The 22,721-nt window shown below is 37.7% G+C and overlaps 3 protein-coding genes across 6 annotated transcripts in view; 1 reads left to right on the forward strand and 2 right to left on the reverse strand.

Moving 5' to 3' along the window:
* LOC134820589 (mediator of RNA polymerase II transcription subunit 15-like) overlaps positions 1-21,010 on the reverse strand; it is a 40,978-nt gene extending 19,968 nt beyond the window's left edge. For all 4 annotated transcript variants that reach the window (XM_063831068.1, XM_063831067.1, XM_063831066.1 and 1 more), the window contains exon 1: positions 20,767-21,010. The gene's annotated coding sequence lies outside the window, so the exon portion shown is untranslated. The remainder of the gene's footprint in view (positions 1-20,766) is intronic.
* Positions 367-2,643, reverse strand: LOC134821349 (uncharacterized). The gene is made up of 2 exons (XM_063832092.1): positions 1,973-2,643; positions 367-439 (listed from the first exon to the last, which is right to left on the reverse strand). The coding sequence occupies exons 1-2, from the start codon at positions 2,641-2,643 to the stop codon at positions 367-369; spliced, it is 744 nt and encodes a 247-aa protein (XP_063688162.1).
* On the forward strand, positions 12,684-22,620 carry LOC134820590 (uncharacterized). The gene is made up of 4 exons (XM_063831070.1): positions 12,684-12,872; positions 15,441-15,545; positions 15,977-16,060; positions 22,411-22,620. Exons 1-4 carry the CDS (start codon positions 12,827-12,829, stop codon positions 22,476-22,478), a joined length of 303 nt encoding a protein of 100 aa, XP_063687140.1. The 5' UTR covers positions 12,684-12,826; the 3' UTR covers positions 22,479-22,620.
* Positions 22,621-22,721: the final 101 nt, after the last annotated feature.

Genomic DNA, 22,721 nt, shown 5'->3' on the forward strand with positions numbered 1-22,721 from the left:
TAAATAAGCTAAAACGAAAACTTATGAGTTATTGAGTTAAAGAGTATAAAAATAAAAGTATTAAAAAAAAGTCTAAAGATAGATGAAAGTCTTCCGGAATGCAGTACTACCGGTTAACAGTATAGGGCCAGGAATCGCAATTTTTAACACTATCTGTGAATAAATTCGTAACAAAAGTTGATATTCAGGAATGTGTTTCACAGTCCCAGGAACCACCCTGAAACTCCAGGCTATGCTCTATTTTGCGGCTGCTTGGATTCTCAATGGATTTACAGACAGAGTCTTTCTCGACCTATTCCAGTTCTTTGTCTGGCTTCCGTTCTCAATCAGGAGCTGTACCGGTTTGAAATAAGGTAATAACTAGACTTAAGCAACCGGCAATTCGCCATATCCAGGCATCTGCCAAGAACAGATATGTGGTATATTATTTAGGGAGGTCCTGGAATATTATCCATAAGTGCAAGATGATCACAATGGTTGTATCTATAAGGGGCAACTTTTGATTCATATATATAATATATTAATGGTTATTTGTTAGAGTGCCTAATTGACAACCATTTATACTAAAAATTGTAAAATGTGCTATTTTGTCTCGAATATTTTTGTCAAACAAAGTAAAAACGACGAAGGTGCAAAGCAGTCCATGAACATTGAACATTGAATAGACTAATAACCATAACACAGCCGAAAAATTGCGAACACTCTGAAAAATAGAAAGCGTACGTTTAAGTTCAATCAAGTTTTAACTTTTTTCCACTTATAAATATTTTACCGTGGTAAGCACAGGGCTCCAATGCTCTATCTTATAGTGGTCATCCTGACCACAGCCTCCTACGAAGAAATGAAGAAAGGTTGAACGGGTTCCTGCTATTAAAATATACTGTCTAATGGGTCGGTCCCAAGTCTCTGGTGCATTTTTAATAGTTTCCATTTGTAATAAACTGCGCTTTCAGCTGACCAATCTTAAGACACCTCCAAGACCGGAAAGGTTTGAGTATTTATCCGAGACTAAATACGCAGTATTGGTTAAGAAGAACCATGTTGACTGTTAACATCCACAAGGAGGTTCCGTCACCATTTCAATTGCCTTATAAATGGGATGATCCCTCCGGCGTAGGGATTGGGCCATACAGAATGATCCTTAATAGTATATACCTTACAAGACATTTTTATAACGTACGAAATGCGACGGTTTTCCCGAAATTTCGCCATATTTTCGGACTGCCAAAATTTCGGTCGTCGTAATAGAATCCGTCGCATTATTTTTAGCTTATTCCAATAATTGTGGCTTCATCGATTCATTTTGTTCTTGAAAAGTTAGTGATATGATGGTGGGACAAATAAACACAATATTCCATGATGAATTTAATGTCAAGTAATACGTTTTAAATTTACAATAAATTACATTTATGTGCTAACATAAACGTCTTATAAGAGACTAAGTCAAGATATTATATAACTTTATTATATAACTTTATTCAAATCAAAAATAGAACATAAATGAACATCTTAAAGATCTGATAAGTAGCCAGAAAAAAAGAAATACTGATACACAAGCTATAACAACTTCTTCCATCCCGCTCTATCAGAGGCTAAAAGTCTTAAATTGTACAAATCGTCTGTATTTACAAATGGAATGTTCCTACTACCTAAATCAAATTTAATAGTCTTAAGCAAGTTCGACTGGTGTCTGCCTACTCTACCCTTTTTGGTACTCTGACTCTCTACTGCAAAGTGTAATGCAAGCTGTGCAGGTGAGTTGTTATCACTGCGAAGGACATGTCCGAGCATCCTCCATCGTGCACATGCAACACGCTCACTGAGTGGAACCACTTCACATCTCTTGTAAAGGGTGTCGTTTTTGATTATATTAGGGTAAGTCATTCTGATGATTTGCCTCAGATGCTTTCTGTGGCAAATATCCAGTTTACTCAGTAGCTGCTTTGAAGCAGCCCAGCAGCTACAATTATACATTAAGACGGAGACCACCTGGGCTTCGTAGATCTTAAGTCTGGTCTTAAGAGGTATGCGTTTACCTTGTTCCCAAACTTTCTTGTAGGTTTGGAAAGCTAGATTTGCCAGAATACATCGTCTTTTTATGTCCTCGTTGCTGCACAATTTGGAACCAAGTGAGATAGATGATCTCCAGGGCTCTCTTCCTCGAAGTGGCTCTCCTTTGTCATCAACTTCGTTCTTCTCGGCCAGATAGATATGTGTGAATTCTGTATTTGATTCGTTGACAAAAAGATTCCACTCCTCCAATATCTCCTTGCATATTGGTAACATGGACTCCAAATTCTTTTTATCCTCGTCTGTGAAGTCTGCGTCGTCTGCGTACTCCCACTCAAGAGGTAGCAGGTTTTCAGCAAACGGAGGGTTGGGTCTTAGATAAGACATAAAGGCACGAAGGTGATAAAGTGCGCCAGCCAAATACAGGGTGAAAAGGTTTCCAGACAAACTATCACCTTGGAACGCACCTATCGTGACAATGAACTCCCCTGATACGGTAGACCTCACTTTAATCTTCAGTTTGGTACATGAGAGTAGGTACCTTACCAGTCGGATGTCGTTTTCACTACAACCAGCATCAGCAAGAAGTTCTAGCAAAACTGATCTCTTAATGGTGTCGAATGCAGATGACATCAATACCCATTTTGTGTAGAGACCAGCGTTTCTCCTTCACAACTGAAACTAGGATCCGTTGTGTCCAAACAATATTTGCACAGCTATGGCCAGGCTTGTAGGCATTTTGCCAAGGTCCTGTGTACTGAGAAACTTGTCTTTGAATGCGTCTAAGGACTATCATGGACAGTATCTTCCTGGTGCCGTTTAAAAGACAAAGAGGGCGCAGACTTTTTAAAGGTCCACGTGGCTTACCAGGTTTTTGCAGTGGGGTAAGGAATCCTTCAGTGAATGAAGGTACAAGTCAAGATAAACAATTTAATACCAAACTCAATAAGTGAAACTGAAAGAGTCGAGCCGGACCCCTTAGAGGAAGATGAAGAAATCGATTTATAAGTTTCATTTTGTTTCAACATGATTTTACCGATTTTTAGAAAAGTTTGAATTTCCTTTAGCTTTGTGTCAGAAAACAAAATGATGAAAAATACCCTTATTTTCTGTGACGTCCGAAATGTGACGGTTTTTGTTCAATTTCGCCATATTTTCGGACCGCCAAAATTTCGGTCGTCGCAAATTGGTCCGCCACAAAAATGTCTTGTAAGGTAGCAACAGTTTATTGACATCATTCTACGATTTTTCATTCACTTCGACTGGAAATTAAACTGTTTAAAATTTAATACCATATGCTCAAGACTTGGTATCATTACCCATTACCCATGATGTAACCAATCCGCAAAAGTAGTGCAATATAAACGTATCAACTAACAACTGATAAATAAGCACTGAAGCCACGTTTAGCAGGTTTTAAGTTAAACTCCGTAACCAAGCCAGAAAGTGAAAACTTGCATAATGACAGGGTGTTTACAGGGTGTGTACAGACTACAGGGTGTTTACAGGGTGTTCACGATACATTGGTTTAAACATCTATAGATTACTTTATGAGCCAGTAGTCAGTTATATTTTGCGCTCATTTTCTTTGCATGTGGGTTACAATTGTGTTACAACCAGTCCGGATAGTGAAACTTTGACATGGTTCTCGAAATTTCGTATATAGTGCTGAAAGTGTCTGTAAATATGCTACTGTTTTGAGAATGATTGCAGCTTGATTCTCATCAAGAGGCCCAATTCTAACTGATTGCTCCATACTATAGCTGATTGCTCCATCATACTTTCATACACAGATGCTTCTCGTGGAATGTGTATGAAACCACGATATTTTGGCGATAAATTAAATAGTCTAATACGGTAGAAACCGTGAGCTTTTACAGACCCATTTAGACCATACTTTGCCAGATTAAAGTTGTCTGCTATTCTGATCCTTAAAGGCGAGGTTGAGCCATTTATAATGATCACTTTCAGCTCAGCTTTGCTTTTGGTTGGTTGGTGGGTGAGAGTAAGAAGGATATGTGTTGAAACAAATATTCATCTCCTTATCAAGCAAGCAGGCGGGACAACTGATGAACACAGTATTGAAATGGGTGAAACTTAAAGACAAAATAAGGCACGGAACTTACATGATAAGGTACTTATCATGTACTAATTACTAATTAGATACTAATTAGGTACTGATAAAAAATGTATTAACAAGGTAACCATTCATAACTTAAGGGGGCATACCCCAAAACAGTGGTTTGTGCCGTCCAGACCAAATGACCTCATAGGCAGTTCAGTGACCTTCTAGCGCACCGTTTCCACACCAAAAAAAATTATTTTGAGAATTCCCAATTTTGTAATCAAGCATTTCCTGGTTAAGAGTGCAATTTTCGGAAAAAATTATTTTGTGGTTGAGACGCTATAAGTTAATTATTTCTTGCGGTATCGGGTTGAAATTTTGCTCGCCGTTTATTCACATCTATGTCAAGGTGTGTGTAAAATCTTGATATCGTATCTAAAAAGGCTGGTGTGTTACGAATTTTTAAAGTCAAAAAGCTAAAATTGTCCTTTTCAGGCTTATTTTAACAAAAAGTCAGTCAGGGAAGATCGGATTATTTGATGCTTGACATCAAATTGTTCTCTGAATTCTGGCGCAGTTTTTGATGCCCTCAAAAATGTTTTTACTCATTCACCTTCTGATCTATTGGACCTCAAAGCCAAACAACAAATTTAGGCACATTTTTCGTTTTTAATATTTACTGATTTTTCTAAAATTTTGATAGGAATGTGCTAATGACTTTTTGAAGGGTGCAAAATAACCGCAACTAGCACATTTACATATAAGTTATGAACAACAAAACACCCTAAAATACTTCCCTTTGAAGTTATGGGAGAAAATGTGATTTTTTGGCTTTGCAGATAAAAAATCACATTTTCTCCCTTAACTACAAAGGGAAGCATTTTAGGGTGTTTTGTTGTTCATAACTTATATGTAAATGTGCTAGTTGCGGTTATTTTTCACCCTTCAAAAAGTCACTAGCACATTCCTATCAAAATTTTAGAAAAATCAGTAAATATTAAAAACGAAAAATGTGCCTAAATTTGTTGTTTGGCTTTGAGGTCCAATAGATCAGAAGGTGAATGAGTAAAAAAATTTTTGAGGGCATCAAAAACTGCGCCAGAATTCAGAGAACAATTTGATGTCAAGCATCAAATAATCCGATCTTCCCTGACTGACTTTTTGTTAAAATAAGCCTGAAAAGGACAATTTTAGCTTTTTGACTTTAAAAATTCGTAACACACCAGCCTTTTTAGATACGATATCAAGATTTTACACACACCTTGACATAGATGTGAATAAACGGCGAGCAAAATTTCAACCCGATACCGCAAGAAATAATTAACTTATAGCGTCTCAACCACAAAATAATTTTTTCCGAAAATTGCACTCTTAACCAGGAAATGCTTGATTACAAAATTGGGAATTCTCAAAATAATTTTTTTTGGTGTGGAAACGGTGCGCTAGAAGGTCACTGAACTGCCTATGAGGTCATTTGGTCTGGACAGATTTGGGGTATGCCCCCTTAAAAGGGGTTTATAAGGTACTAAAAGATGACTGGTGACTTGGGATATCAAGTTGAGCAACTAAGGGTGACACTTAATAGAGAATTTCGTGAATACCATTTGTAGAGTTGCCACTTAAACTCATTTTTAAGTGCAACCTCATCCTTAAACTGCTGTTTAAGTATGACATAAAGGTTGGTAAATACGGCCCTAAGATGATATTTTACATATCAAAATTCGGCAGGGGACTGAGGTTTATGTACAGTTCGGATGAATGTAAATAATGAGCTTAATGTAGCGAAATGATTGAAAACTCACGATCGTACGACGATGTCATCAGTCATGTTCTTTACTTGTATTGATTGCTATAGTTTTGTAATATCATTACCAGACTATAGCGACCAATACAAATGAACTGATACATAATTTCTTTTATGAAGGTTTTATTAGTCGCTTAATTAGTCGCTTAATTATTCGCTTAATTAGTCGCTTAATTAGTCGCTTGATTAGTCGCTTAATTTTAAAGTACTTGATGTTATCTCGCTGCTCAACTCAAGACTGTTTCTTCAGGACAGTGGTCGGGGCTCACGAATATAGTTTCGTATTTTTGAATGGTCCAGTTTCCTTACTTTTCCAGGATGGGGTACAGGGGTACATCACTGTTGCCAAAATCATTTATGAGATCAAATCTTTTCTCAGCCTCTTCTGCGAGCGTCTACTCTCTACATCCTGTATTTTTGTTCCATAAAAAAACGATGATAAGCACTCGAAAATACATCCTATATCAACAATCTCTGATTGTAGTATTTGTACAGCGATACTAAGGTAATGGGACTACTTGCTGTACAACTACTACAGAAGTAATCCCGATAACACTCGACCTCTGCCTGATCCACTGATTAAATTCTTCCAAATGTCAATATCGAAATGGTCGGATAGACCAGATTTGTACTGAAAACTCACAGAAAAAGTATGATCTATGGGAATGACTATAATATGCACAATTAAGGACAAAACGACAAGAAGATTACAATAGAAGAAGTCAATGCAAATCTGTATAATACTCTGAGGATCTACGCAGGAGGTGACCGGGATTCCCGGTACCGGGAATCCCGGTACCGGGATTGGCAATTTTCAGCTATCCCGGTCCCGGTGCCGGTGCCGGTCAACCGGGTCAAGTCAAATTTTTCGTCGCGGTCCCGGTCCCGGTCAAATGCTGATTTATGATTCCGGTCCCGGTCCCGGTTAATTCAGGATTCTTGGTCCCAGTCCCGGTCCCGGTCCCGGTCAATCACTCAAATTTGCCGGGATTTTGACCGGGATCTTTTACATAATTTCATTCACTGTGATTTTAAGTTTTTACTTTCATTCATTGTGAATTTCATCTTTAAACAACCTCTGAGCCAAATAAAACAATGTTTAAAATTGCTAAACAAGTTTACTAGTTTAGGTAGGTAACTAATATCGTTACATAACTCTAAACTCATAAGTGCAAACTAACATCAAGTTTTCAACTCGGGCTACGCCCAATTGTCAATTGGAATTGGAGAATGAAACTGTTGAATAATTTGAGGGATCATTGATCGAGGAATGAGGAATGAGGATGAACTTGAGTAATCAGTACATGAACATTATTGGTGTAGTACATTAGGCCCATGCCCAATATTGACGGTTTTTTTTTTCAATTATAATGTAAATGAAAGTTGCAGCTTTCAATATGAGAATACCAGTTTTGGTCCCGGTCATCCCTGTCATCCCAGTCATCCCGGTCAAATCCCGGTCATCCCGGTCAAATCCCGGTCATCCCGGTCAAATCCCGGTCATCCCGGTCATCCCGGTAAAATTGGATTGTTGGTCCCGGTCCCGGTAAGATAGAAATCCCAGAAATTATTGGTCCCGGTCCCGGTCCCGGTCACGGTAAATTGATAATCTCAGTCCCGGTCCCGGTCCCGGTCCCGGTCCCGGTCAAGTCACATTTTGTATCCCGGTCCCGGTCCCGGTCCCGGTCAGGCCTAAAATCATGTCCCGGTCACCTCCTGGATCTACGTAATATTATACGTAATATTATACGTAATGTTCTACGTAATGTTCTACGTAATATTCTACGTAATGTTCTACGTAATGTTCTACGTAATATTATACGTAATGTTCTACGTAATGTTCTACGTAATATTCTACGTAATATTCTACGTAATGTTCTACGTAATAATTGATGACAATATATTGGTCCACATACAATTTATTGGTACCAACGTAAGGATGCTGTTGTGAAGATAATTCCACGATCAGCTGGGTCAACCAGCTTGCGTGCATGGCCCAGATTGTATTTAACGTGTGCCGAATATACTACTAGTGTTTACCGTGAAACCTTTCTAGACTCTAGAGAGTAAGGGTTATTCCCCCTGTTTGAATATCTAGATAGGGGACCAGCACCTGGTGGGACACTAGACTCTAGATACCAGACAATAGACATAGTATAAAGGTCACATGTATAGGGATTTATTAATCAAACTTGAACTAACCAAACTAACGAGAAGGATGCAGGAGGGGGGGAGTGACAAATGTTAAGAGCAAGGAAGAACTTTGTCAGGATCAATAATGAGGCCTGTTGAACTGGGTTAATTTTAAATGTCAACAGGACGCAGATTTAATGACTTGACATCAGTTAAGTGATTGAGTTTGATCGAAATTAGCTGATGGTATCTGCCTTCGATAACCACACACATTCAGACGATCAAATATAAATTATATAGTTTTGCTTCAAACCGAAATTATCGTGTATTTCAGTAATATAACACGCACTTTAATCAAGATATTAAAAAACGAATCAAATCAAGCAGAACCAAAAGTATCAGACGCTTTCACAGTTACTATTCCTAGCACACATCACCCATGAAACAGCTGCTGAAAAAGAGAGAAGAAACTGTAAATTTGTAAATTAGAATCCAGCTTACTCCCATCCTTGGTACTTATATTTAATGCTCAATCTGATTAATATTAAAATCAATCACTGGTCAAAGAGCCGAGAGTGTCTTGACGGTATCTCAATGTCTCGACATGTGTAGAAATGGGTACTGATCAGAAAATCACCTTTGTTTTCACTTTTCTTGCGCATTAATTCATTATGTAAATGTCTTTGACATACTTTAAGCTGCAGTTTACATATGCTCGCCAAACCCCTGCCATAGAACCAAGCTATCAGAATTTAGAAACAACGTGCCGTTTATCTCAAAAGATATCTCATGATATTTTCCAGGCGCCAGCTGTGAGAACCAGACTATTTCTGAGAAACAGTCTATAATTCTAAACTACTGTACCAGCTTACTAAACACCTTCACGTGACACTTCAGTACTACAGTAGTGTCACGTGACACTTCAGTAGTGTCGCGTGACTGTACTGTATGTGTACTTTCAGTCAGAGGCAACATATCATACAATAATCATGATTACACTGAAGTTCATATTATACAAATTATTATAAATCAATGTACATGGTAGTTGCCAAGAATCTAATATGCTTAAAGTTAATCTATGATGATAATAAACTTAAGACAAATAAACCAATCGTCATACGACATACACTAATTAATGAGGAACTTTTGGAAAAAGTCAGTCAGGAAAAGTCAGTAAAGCCACTGAGAACAGACAAGTTTCGCTCTGAAGTAAGAGTATCCACGGCTACTAAGTACAGACAAGTTTCGCTCTGAAGTGAGAGTATCCACGGTCCCAATTCAAGGCACACTAAGACAGAACAATGAAGTAATGTGGTAAGGGCGTCGTGGCTCCATTATTACGTAAATAAGCATGCTTTATCAACAGAGTCTCAGTAGACACTTAGCTTTCGCCCTGCTTCACAAATACATTGTCTTTACTACGTGGCCGCCACGCTTTGCGGCCACGCAGATCCCCTAGAGAAAGGGTGCAACTATAATTCTGTGTTTTAAAGACGGTCATTCAGATAAACTCTCCTGTCTGAGAAGACAATATTAGTTCCTATTGGACTAGTCTACTATTTAGATACCGGGATGGGAGTAAGTGGATAGCTCTTACGTTTCTCAATCTTTGTATTTCTTACTGGTTCTGCTAGTAACATGTAGTATACAACTAATAGAATGCAGGGAGTAAGTAAGGCCCAGTAAGCTTTCGAACATTCTTGGTTCATTACAAGAACACAAAAAGCTCTTTAGAAAACCTTGTACCGAGGCATAAACGTGCGTTAAACGTGCTATTTGACTTAAATCTATCATTGTTGACTGGATCCCTTAAACAGCAATATTTCTATTTACCGTACTTACATATAATACTAGGAACCCTTATTTACCAGAAATTCTGGATGTCCGATAAAATAGCTCAAGTTTATCTTCCGCCAAGAAATCCAGTTTTATTCTAATAAAAAGAAGAGCCTTTTTTTCTTCTAATTTCTATGGTTCAAGTTAAAATCGTTTAAATTTTCCATCAGGGTCTCGACTCGTAAACTAACTTGTTTCACAGAGATGACTATATATATACTAATACTATATAAATAGGTAAAACATAAGTCCCACTGATAATCCTGACAAGGTGATAAGAAAATTAAAAACACCAATCTTCCGCTCAGACAATTAGTACGAGACTAACTTTACGTGACCTAAGACTGAGGTACTGTTACCAAGACCGACAACAAGAGAAATGGTCCTGAGAGTGACTGTAGGGCACATAGAAAGGCTCGATTTCAAATGATTGATAAACTTTATAAATAAAGCATATGTGCTCGGTTGCAAAATAGTGCCGACCGTTTATACCATTTGTGGAGGAAGCTGTGGCGTACTTCCCCTTTAGTTCTAGTATACAGGGCGATTCATTTTATCAAAAGGAGCCGCGTCACTCAATATATTTTCATATGTCGCGCAAGATATTATGCCTTTTTCTGTTAAAATGCCCCTTTGTGGGGGGAGCCCTATCTTATCGCACTTCGGCGAAATCTTGCGGCGAGATAGTCACCTTCGCCCTCCAGCCTTTTCATTGGTCCAAAATAACTCTGGGGATGCTGCAACTTTAATATTTAAAAATGAAGCACTCATTTTATTTGCTGCCTGACCAATGGAAATACAAGCTGCATCAAGCCTGCAATTTTGAGCGAATGAGGGAGGAATGGGGATACGTAGCCAGCTGCTGGATGGTATAATTGAGGCACGAGAAAGAGGTGGGGAAGTGAACAATTGGGCTAGAAATAGACCAGGCAATTTGAGACTTTTTTATGAGGAGGGACAACCAAAAGGTAGCATATTTTTAGAAGTTACAGTAGTGGCTGCGGTACAGGCTACCGAGCGAGAGGTTGATTATGGGGCCGGGCAGGAACCGACACAATTTAATTTTAAAATGGTTGAAGAGTCAATTTCTAGTTCTATGCATTTAATTGGAGTTGTTCAATAAACTACTTCTGCTACAAAAGTGAAATGTGAACATCTATATATAGATGTTGACTGTATATCTACAGCCTAAAAGGACACACCATGAGGCAATCGTGGTATGTCTCAAAGGGAATGCTTGCCTAATAGTAATCTATGGGGGTCATATAACATTTTTTAAGACTAAGACAAAAGTAAAAAAGTTTATTTTGCCGGGACAAACTAATGTAAATTCATAAAAAAATTGTGAAGATTGAGCTCAGAAATTCATCACGAAATTGCAAAAAGTAAAACCAATTCGACACATTGCAATTTCGTGGAAAAAGAGATTACTAATTAAGTTGCAACCTGCAACCATCAAAAGATCATTAGACTGGAAATTGAACTATTTTTTATCGGGATCGGATGAAAATTATACCCCTCGTACAAAAAAATAGAGCAAAGGTGTTAAATAGTTTGAATCGTAGAAGAATGCAGTCATTCTGAACTCCCATTTTTAGCACCAATTACCGATAGCAAATTATGCAATTTGCCTATTTGTATTTTATGTATCTAAATCAAATTGTATGCCTATGGACCTTTTTCTTTTTTCGGGCCTAGACCAAGTGTTTTGAAAAATTAATTCCGTCAGCTTGAATGTACCGAATATGTGTCTCTGTCACTCGGCCAGAAGCGAGTGTCTCTGTCACTCGGCTAGGAAGCGAGTGTCTCTGTCACTCGGCCAGGAAGCGAGTGTCTCTGTCACTCGGCAAGGAAGCGAGTGTCTCTGTCACTCGGCTAGGAAGCGAGTGTCTCTGTCACTCGGCTAGAAAGAGAGTGTCTCTTAATTCGGCCAGGAAGCGAGTGTCTCCTAATTCGGTCAGGATCCTGAACACAGAGGACGTCATTCCCGGGGAAGAGGGAGTACCAAACTTGAAACCGCTAACTGACTAGTTTCGGCTTTTTACAGCCATCCACACGGGAGTATCACCTCAACAAAAGTCGAGATTATGATAGATTACAGTATGTTATCTATAGGGTTCTAGCCTTGGTTCAAAAATACCAAAACCCAGGTGACACCAATCGCCATAAGACCCGAAGAGTTCTTTTTGGGTCTTATTTTTGGTATAATTTAAAAATAACGCGCCCATTTCAATTCAAACATCAAAAAGTAGAAAATTTCCGGTTGACGAATAGTAAATCAATTTGAAGCAGGGCATTTTAATCGAAGCCCGCCATAAAAGCTGGATACAGCTGCATTTTTAATTAACAACTACATTACATTTTTACCTTAACTACTTTAGCTACAAGAAAATAAGACAATGTCAGTATCAATTCGCAGCTCAAAACGGAAATCCACGTCATAGACATAATATTATTTTAGACTTAGACTTTACAATTCTATAATTGTACAATGAATCCGTCTTAAAATTACTCGAAAAACAGAACCAGATGGGATTGTGAACTTAGCAATAAATTTATCACATCATTCTCACTTTTTTGCACTGAAATTCGAAGCTTATTGGGTATAATGCTATTTTTATGAGCATATTTTATCTTCAGTAACACCACGAAATTTACCTGAATTTCATCTTTACACTGCAAAGTATAGATACTCCCCGCAATTAAGTACATCTAAGCTGGAGACAAGGACCCGTAAAATTACACATCCAGAAAATAAAGTTTGACAGATGTTAAAATGATTTGATTAGACGAGTTCAAATCGGATCTTGACCTGATTTGAAGTTTTAGGGTGACAGGTGCGTAAACGCTAGTCAGACAGGAGAATTAAATAAAGCCGTCTGTATCCTCTCTAAATTACCACTTATTGATATTTACCTAAGTTTGTGCCACGTCCCAGATACCTTTTTAGTTTTTTTTCCCACCCGCAGAGATCGAGGATGAAGTGTGTTTTGGTTGCTGTTCTGGTTCTTATCGTTGTAACAGGTTTGGAAGCGTCTCAGACACGTAGATTATATATATTTCGGGAATACCTATTGCTATTATTGACAAGCTAACCTTTAACAAGAAGACGCATTCCTTTAATTAAATTAAAGTAATGCGTCTCCTTTTATTATATTAGTAATCCATCGAGAGGTACTTCAGGCACAATCCCAGAGAACTCGAAACTTTAATATCGATATTTAACTTCATAATTATAAGTTGTTCCTATCGAATCAACATGAACTAATACTTACCCGATACCAAACCAATATTAAATCGTTTAATTTAATCCAACGTTGCTATAATATCTCGACAGCATAAGTTCTACAGTACGACATTACAGTGCGACGGAAGAACTTTGCGGGCAACGCAAAACGGAAGAAACAATCGAAAGTAACGTTGTTTCTGAGTAAACAAATTGCAAGTTCACGTGACAAACAAGGCATATAACCACCTTCAAAGCAAAATTCAATCTTCTCAAAATTAAATCTTCTGGAGAAGAATGCTAAGTGCTAATAATAAACGGGAAATCAGCAGAAGTCGCTGCGAGGCGACTTTATAACAAGGTTATAATAACCTATAACCTGAAATTTAATTACTGCTAATCAGGAAACTTGCCGCTACGAGATGATACTATCAAAATTCCAGACTCATGATCTCGTTCCTTGGACCTAAATCTCCCGATTTGAAATTCTCAGCTTATTTCCGTTCATTTCCGATCTTCTTATCTAATTACCACACATATTATGAACATCGTCTAACCCTCCTGGGTATTTTCAGCCTTATACAGCCCAAATTCAAGACAAATTCGATTTTAGTCCCTTGTGCAATGACTAGCGGAAGTCACGGAGCCAGTTCATCAGAGCAAAGATCAGCAAATCGATGATACGTCAGATCGATTTCATGGCAAATGGACGACAGCTCCCACGGCCACGGGCTTCGAAATACTGAAATAATACCCACGTTTAAGCATACCCACGTCCAAGAAATGGCACTTAGGAGACTGGATACCGAAAGTGGCGTGGGCAGGAGTCACGCGGCAGTGTGTTCAGCCCGTATTCATGCTTTATTGCTTTATTTGGTGCTGCGACAAATGCTATAACAATACTAGGTCCCATGGAAATGCCGCCCACATATTCCTGGCTTATTTCCTTGTGCTCAACTTTAAAGCTTGCATTATGTTGCATTTTTGTGTGTGAGAATAGTAAATCTGACACACGTGGTAGCTGCAATAATCCGCGCAGGAAGTTTCTAGGAATCGAAAACGCTCTTAGTTCTTAGGTGCGTTTAGTAGTAGTCTTAAATGCACGAAGGCATCCTTTATGGAGTTGCAACCAAATCGAAATAAAAGGAAGCGAAAATCAGGGATTTGGCTTCAGCTGCGTACGTGTTATGCAAAAGTTAAACCTATCACCAAACCGGGGACTAGCTGTGCTAGTGCATCACAAGAGCATAGAATAACTGGATATTACGGATAATGCGAGCGGTCTTGCGGCACTTGTGACACTGAGGTTGTGGCGGCTGGATAGGATTACAGTTCCACATCAGGAAAATCTGAAAATCAGGACAATCTCCTTATTCTTTAAGTCCAAGTGCAACAACGACATGGAATTTAGTAATTTGACATCTTGGAAGATGTCCCGGAGGTCAATGATTAGGTTTCTGTTTCCGATGATTATGTACGTGATCTATCATTTAAAGGGTTGCATTTTTCTGAGACTACTGTATGGAATTTGGCTAAATGGAATTAAGTGCGAGCCAAATGCCAACTGATTAGTAGTTTTTGTGTCGGAAGTATGGCCTAAAGTTATGAAAAGAGTTTAAGAGTTGGTGGTCAATTTAGATTTTTAGAACAACCTGGAAAATGACTTTAGTAATTTTCGTTAGCAGGCTTTAAACCGGGAGATTAATAGAATAACAGTGTTCCAATTTCTAACTTCTCTATTCGAATTTCGATTACAAAAACAGAAAAGAATAACCTTTAGGACCGTGCGAGTATTAAACATAACAATGGAGAATATAAATATTGCAATAAAAGAATGATTCCACCCTGTAACATTAACAACGGTCTGACTAAGATTGATCGTGATCTGAATAAACCCATAACCGGAGCCTTGTCCTCTGGGGATCACGGTTAGCCCCAATAAAGTCACGCGACCGGCAATAGTTGAGGGTACTGTACTAAACCCGGAAAAATATCAACAGTGACCTCAATTTTCAATACTTAACTCAGGTGGTCGTTCGGTCTCTTGAAGTTGAAACGATTGAGTGCGCGCCACTCACTTACTCAGCCTAGCATATGTGCACGTCCAAAGAATAGTTCGATACATTCGGTCTGTCATGTGACACAAATTCACTCGTTTGATTGGGGAAACGTTCCTACTTAATCAATAATCACTCGCCAAAATGTTAGGGTTGGGATTAGTGTTTATGTAAAACTGTTTGGCTCAGCTGTAAAACTGTACAACTTCACGCTGATTGACGAATGTTTATGTATCAGTGAATAGAGGGTCACTCTTTGATTGCTCTATGTATTTCAACCCAATATACTGATTGGTCCCTGTATTTCAGAGGGACTATGGGAGTGTGCGTGGACTGGGGAGGAGTACCCCTGCGATGGCGTGACTGCCTGTAGCTACGGCTGCTACAAAGACGCATGTTGGAGTCAGTGTAACGGTAAGAGCCCATGGGAGCGTGTACATTGTATTGTGTATTGTTTTATTAGTGCTTTTATTGTTCAGATTGATGAGTTGTTGGAGTTGTTTTGGGAATTTAAAGGATTGTAACCGGGATGCGGTGAGGTTTTCACCTTCTATAATCATCTGATAATGTAACAATACCTCGTGCATCTTGGAAGATTAATCAATGTTTGGTATACATATTGTTTAAGATTTTATCTTCCGGTATAATGTTATCTAGGTTAACAATGAGTAAATATTACGTGAACAGGTTGGGCAAAAATAAACACAATGAAGAGTACGACCCAGATCCTGACGTTCCCAAAATGGTCTAACCAAAATAAAAATCTAGGCAGTACTCAACCGCGTGTTGAATCTGACCCAATCTGCAGTTTAATTTTAACGGCACTAAACATGACGTATTTGCAGGAGTCTGTTCGAAGAACATCAACAACCATATCTGCAACGGATGCAAAGAGTGGTGCTACGTAGAAGCCGACAACGATTACGGAAGTAAGTTAAAATAGTCATGACAAGACTCAAAATCATTCACAAACAACTTAACAACAACTTAGCAACAACTTAACAACAACTTAACAACAACTTAGCAACCACAAAGGAAAAGCCTCATCAGAATAACAACGATCCGTAACACCATAAAATAGAAATTCCTAGTTAATGCAATGATCGATGAGAAAGAAGGACACTGAAGTTTAACGATATGCACGATACACCATGATAAACTGAAGGCACATTTCATGACGCGTTCCTAAATTTGACAGTTAAATCAAGTAAAGCCTTCAAGCCTGTTCGTCAAGTAACGCCTTCAAGCCTGTTCTTCTGTACAATCAAATAAGGAAGAAATCACTAGTCAGACAAACTTCACAGCTTCATTAACATGTAACATGCCAATAATTTTGGGAAGGCTAATATCTAACCACGCTTCTTGACGTCACACAGTTTATGCAAAACATCTCTCTCGCTGAATATAGCGAGAGAGAAATGTTGCTAATACGCTTGGGAACCTCAAACGTTAATTCACTGAGCATTTATCTGATCATGATATTGGAAACGTTTATCAGGAGAATTGTGCAGTTAAGCTAATGTAAAGCACAACTCGTAAATCAGGCAGCTAGTTTGTGAGTAAGAGTATTGCGGTAGTGCCACTGCCAGTTCACCGAGGACCGCTCCTAGCTGACCTCGATCCCAGTTTACGTAGAGCTTTGGAGCTTAAAGAATCTAAATCGATAAGAGCACATAAACTAGGCATCTAGCGTTATAAGCTTTGCCCGTAGAGTGAGCCACAAAGTACACTATATATTAACGTCGGAAAACACAGCTCATCGAAAAACGTGTTGGTTAACGGTCCTCGCCTCATTGGAAATGACCTTTCAGCTCTATTAGTATTAACTGATGGCTGCTTTTGAATGGCAAATAATAAATAATAAATATCATTATGGAACATGACTATCACCATTTCAGAATTTACTGACCATAATAATATATAAATACGGAAATGATGTAGAAATAATGTATTAGCTTGCGTTCACTGTTTTAGCCAGTGTTCAATTTCTAAATATACAAGAACAAGACTTGGTTGCTTTATAATAGACTTTTCGGAGAAGAAGAGTTGTGCAGATCCACATTATTTTCATGAAGGCTACTTATATAGACTGTCACGTGTAATTGTTTGGTGGATTGGTCGCTGCTGAAAGCTGATTGGTTAATGACTGCCACGTGTCAGATAAAACATGACTCAACTCCTCACTGTCATCCATGAAGCCTGGAGCAAAAGCCATTAAAACCTAGTGAAATAGGAGTAGTAGAAAAGTGCTAAAACTAAAGGGTCAAGGCTACTCAGGTTAAAAAGAATGTTCCTTTAAGCAGCTCCTAAAATACCCGTAACTGGCGACTTATTTTAGTTCTTGTTTTTTATGTGGCACAACTAATTTCCTAACTTATTCCTCAACGGCTTGCTAACAGGTCTCTATGATGTGACCGACCTAGTTTGCTAGACAGTATGAATTAAGCTTTATAAAATACCCGAAAGCCCACCAGTTTTGTATGAATAAAATAAATATTAATTAATATCAATTGTGTGTCCAAGAAACGGACGGGATTTCGTATATTCATTATTCAACCATTCGATTTTTGCTGTTAAATCACGAACATACTCTAACAGTAACGAATACTTTAGCGGTTGCAATAAGAAAATTAAATACCAACAGTTATATAATAATGTTGTTATAATGTTATACTTATAGCGAGCGGGGACCTGTGGCCTGGGAGTATCTTAATTGTCACGAATATCTTAATGAAACCTTAAAATATCCTTTGCGAGATATATCCAACTAATCGAATACTGCAGAGTAATACGGGATGTTCATTGTTCATGTAAAAGGGGCCATCTTCACAATGGATAGTACAGTGCGAGCTCATACCCAAGGCTCCACACCATGCTCTGGGATAAAAGCTGGGTTCATTGTCTGAGTATGGTCCAAGCTTTGAAGAGCTGTAGAAGACCTCCTCCAACTCTTTAAGTTCCAGGAACCGAGATTGCAGCTAGGGGACCATATAAAGCATACATAATATATTATACATTACATCACACAGCCATATTGCTGGTTCCCGTATTTTATCCTGACATATTGTCTTTTGTAGACAAGGTTTAGACTGGCAAGGCACTTCCAGATACTGAAGAACGTTAGGGTCTTTCTGTTGGATAATGTGAAAACAGCGCATTTATATTTGAACATTTTCCAGTTTTAAGTTTGGCAAAAATAGGGTGCCCCAGCCAAAATAAGCCAAAACTTTAAGTAGCGTGAAATTTACAGCGGCTCTGAAATCGACTCAAGAATCATAAATTGGCAAAATGTCTATTACCTAAAGACCAATCAAAGTTTAAGAAAATTAGCTTCGAGTGAATTAGGTACGTGCTGAATATTACACGTAGTAGAACGTAGTAGTAATACTAACCAACATTTATACCTCAACTTTAACTAATAGTACCATCGAGATTCTTGAGAAATTCCTAAGTGAAACAGCGGAGCAACAAGAAAGTGTAATTTGATCTAGAAAGAAAGAAATGTAGAACACCTATAAGAATAAATTACATCCCTCAACACCAAATAACTATCAACAGGGGCCACGGACTGGCTGGGAAAAAGAACAATACGGGGTATATTTGAAATGTCACGTACCGAACTTCAGATATTATTAACATAAATAGTTATAGAATCCAGAGGCCCATTGTTCGACACGACCATATGTCTTATACAGGCTTCAAGGTAAAAGATAATGAAATGTATAATAGCCGGTCGGAATTTTACCTATTTGCCAATACATATTGATTAAGTCATATAATCATTCATATATTATGACGCAGTGAAACTATCGGACTCCGATGCATGGGGACTTGCCACCCCATGGCAATATTAAGATATATTGACTCTGTTACATCGTTTCCTGTTAATATAAAACGCCGTTACAAATTGATCTGGGATCTGGCAATACTACACCTCAGATCAATAAAATATGATACAGTATTGTATAACTAGACTCATGTAAATGTCTAATAAAATATAAAATACAAAATATGAGCGCTAGGATATCTTGTTCCGATAGAGATTAGAAAAGCTAGTGTGTACACAGTACTAGGATATACGTCACAAGCTCTGTGATTGGAGGATTACAAGTCACGTGATAATATAAGCTCTTCTGTGATTGGAGGATTACAAGTCACGTGATAATACTTGTATGTACTATGTATAAGCTCAGCTCTGATATTAGTTATTACTGATATTACTGATATTACTGATATTACTGATATTACTGATATTACTGATATTACTGATATTATTGATATTACTGATATTACTGATATTACTGATATTACTGATATTATTGATATTACTGATATTACTGATATTACTGATATTAATGATATTAATGACATTAATGATATTAATGATATTAATGATATTAATGATATTAATCATATTAATCATATTAATCATATCCATATACATTTATAATTTTCCATATCACAGATATAAATTGGTAATCAGACGTAAAATTCTAGGGAATGGCTAGCGTTATAATTCTAGTTCAGTCCAGGATATGTAAGGTATTTCAATGTAATTTAGTTAGTAATACTGCATTATTTTGCCTGCCGTTGTATATGTTGTAAATAAAACAAAATATGCACTGGGAACATCTTATAGTGTCGAGAGATTTAATGAGATAGGATGTAAGGGATGAACTATTATTTTAATTATAGTAAGTCTAAAATCCTCCATTTAGCCATTACATACATACATTATTTATCCAATATTTCTAATTACCGTCGGTTAAAAGGTTATCCAGGAATAAGGCATAAATTCCGATTATCAAACCCCAGCTGGAGTATTAAACGATTATGCGTAAAAATAAATTCCATGTCCATAATATTATAGTAGCACTGGCCACTAATACCTAAATACACTAAAACTATATTTCATCTAAATATAACGTTCAGTAAAAATAAAGGAGCGATCAAAATCACATCTCAATATTACTTTTGAAATAGAATATGAAATGTCACGAATTAGCCTAAAATGGTACTAAAATTACCCCAAATTCGCACTTATAAACGAATTGGACTAGCCACATTTGGCGTCACGTGACATCGAAGGCCCCATCATTCGCCAACGTGTGAAATAACTTAACTCATGACATTGGCCTCATGACAACAAAAATGATATGACTTTCGCCAGAAGAAAGGCCCGCACACGATCCTTGATTATTTAATTGCTGCTCGGTTAGACTTAAAATTACCAAAATTATAAAATTACGACTTAAGGCAACGGCTGGTATTTAGTTTGCAGGCGAGAGAGCCGTTATGGTCCCAAACTCATAAGAAAGGGGGGACATTTTAAAATAATTCAATATTAAATCCCCCTGGTACTAAATTACCCTGACCAAATGGTCGCATTTAAATTGCTGTACTCTAAAAGTAAATTGCAACTGTGTCCACTAATTTATAATTTCCTGCCTCATATCACCCATTCATAATTTTCTGAATTCGTACCACTCCGTCACGACCACTGAGATGTGAGAACCGACCGTTCCGTACAACTACATCCCCCTCATATCAAGTAAGGGTACTTCACGAGATTCCAAAGCGCTAACTACAAAAAACAGATCTAAAGAAAATATCCTGAAAAAAGAGAAAGACGAACCATTATAGCCGAGCGGGAATTAGTAAGTGGTTGGTGGAAGGGGGAGGGAGCAGCAGCTGGAGAAAAAGAAGAATAAAGACGGGGGACATGCTGCCATCTGTTCGGTAGATTTGGAGGTTGTATAACCGTGCCATCTTTTGTTCCGGGTAACTTCTCTCCTATTTCATGCCATTTCACGTGTGGCCTGAGTGTCTGGTCTCTCCACCTCAGTACCCATACTTTACAACCATGAGATCCTAAATTAGTGAATAATGAGCTGAAATCTGAAATATAACAATGGCGTAGATGAAGGACTATTAATTAGATTGATTAGGTGTTATTATTATATAATGTGAGGGGTAATATGACTAACTGTGCAGAGGGAGGGGGTAATTCTTTAGTCCCCACTGTTGTAGTAAAGTAATACTAACGAGTTTAACTCTAAATACGCTGAAAATAATAATGCTATAAACGTACTCGCCAAAGCTATGTAGTGGCGCTAAATTCACATTTTAAAGTTGCAAATCATTGACTTTTAGTTTTTCCCGTGATCCTGTGATAATATTAATATAGTGCCAGCTATAATACGACTCACCACATCAAGTAACCGTCTCACCTAATCTGCTGACCTACAGTGTAAATCAGCGGACTAATTTCACATCTTCTTTAAACCATCAACTTAATAAATCTTGCCACTAACTACTACTCATCGACACATAGGATTAAAATATTCAGAAAACTTGGCCGATCGTCCGAGCTCTATTTGGGGTGTCATTAGTGGTCATTAGCCACTAATTAGCCACTAATTTAGTGGTCGCATATTTGAACCAGTACGGTCTGTGTTTTTTATATGAGCACGTAGGTTTTATATAACATTAACATGTGTCAAGTCAATTCTCTCTTCTTCGAACTTAAAGACTAGACATTTTCAACTTTTCAGGCAGTGTGCCAAAAATGTTAGCTTACTTTCGTAAAAATATTTATTATGTACGCGACGAAATTCACAACGGACGGGCAACGGACGGTTTTCATGAGGGCAAGCCACTTCAAACGATTTATGAACTTAATCTATAACATACCACATACGTGACCTAATCTACTTGAAACATTAATCAACAGTATCTGCAACATATGTATTGGGTGGCAAAATTTAGAATTCAAGGGGAGCAATGAGCAGTGAGCACGCAATTTCATATTTCCATTTGATAGTTATCAGTTTCCTATTCCTGTTCTGCCGCTGTGAAGCGACAGGGGGCATAGTAAATGAGTAAATACCGTTTCAAATTTATCCATTTGAAATTCTTTTCAAATATCCGCTGATTTGGAGTTTTGTAATTTTATTGTGAGTCTCGAAGATACGGATAATAATAAATGTTAAAGGACAATTAATATTTAGTCAAGAAGCAATTATTTATTGAAGGTTCGTTTAGTAGCAATTTAGTTTATTTAAGTGATCATTTGTTCGACAAATAACCTGTAAATTTTTTTCATTGTCTAAGTGCACCCGGTAAATATGCAGCCCATTCAACAAGAGCACAGGTTATCACTGATTAAATGAATAGAGCCCAATAATTTAATTTCCAATGTGATGAGGTGGCAAAACCTGTGCTTAATTAATAATTACCGATCCCTAACAATAATCACCTGATAATATCCTTTCCACAGAGTGCAGAGAGCATGCTGACTGTAAAGAGTACAGGACAAACTCATGCTGGAGCACATGCACGGTTTAAGACGCGCATGACGACACGAGCACGTGCATTGTGTAAAGAACTAAAGAAGCACAGGACTCGACCACAGGCGATGATATTGGGAATTATATCCTAGATTATATCTTTATTGAAAATAATGTTCTAAATTTTATTCACGATAAAATTATTCAGTTTATATATTTGCCTACAACACACAGTAAGATTATTTTGGGTAATCTTACTTTTGATGAATAATACAGTAGCATCTAAACCGTGCATCTAGAT

This window comes from Bolinopsis microptera, chromosome 9 (assembly GCF_026151205.1).
Source record: "Bolinopsis microptera isolate Bmic1 chromosome 9, MBARI_Bmic_1.0, whole genome shotgun sequence".
NCBI classification, from domain to species: domain Eukaryota; kingdom Metazoa; phylum Ctenophora; class Tentaculata; order Lobata; family Bolinopsidae; genus Bolinopsis; species Bolinopsis microptera.

Excerpts from the sequence above, each read along its gene's own strand:
- LOC134821349 (XM_063832092.1), bottom strand. The coding sequence starts at position 2,643 with ATGTCATCTGCATTCGACACCATTAAGAGATCAGTTTTGCTAGAACTT. Across the intron at positions 440-1,972 it reads CAGGTGGTCTCCGTCTTAAT|GACCTCCCTAAATAATATAC; the intron begins GTATAATTGTAG and ends ATAATATTCCAG.
- LOC134820590 (XM_063831070.1), top strand. The coding sequence starts at position 12,827 with ATGAAGTGTGTTTTGGTTGCTGTTCTGGTTCTTATCGTTGTAACAG. Across the intron at positions 12,873-15,440 it reads GGTTCTTATCGTTGTAACAG|AGGGACTATGGGAGTGTGCG; the intron begins GTTTGGAAGCGT and ends CCTGTATTTCAG. Across the intron at positions 16,061-22,410 it reads AGCCGACAACGATTACGGAA|AGTGCAGAGAGCATGCTGAC; the intron begins GTAAGTTAAAAT and ends TCCTTTCCACAG.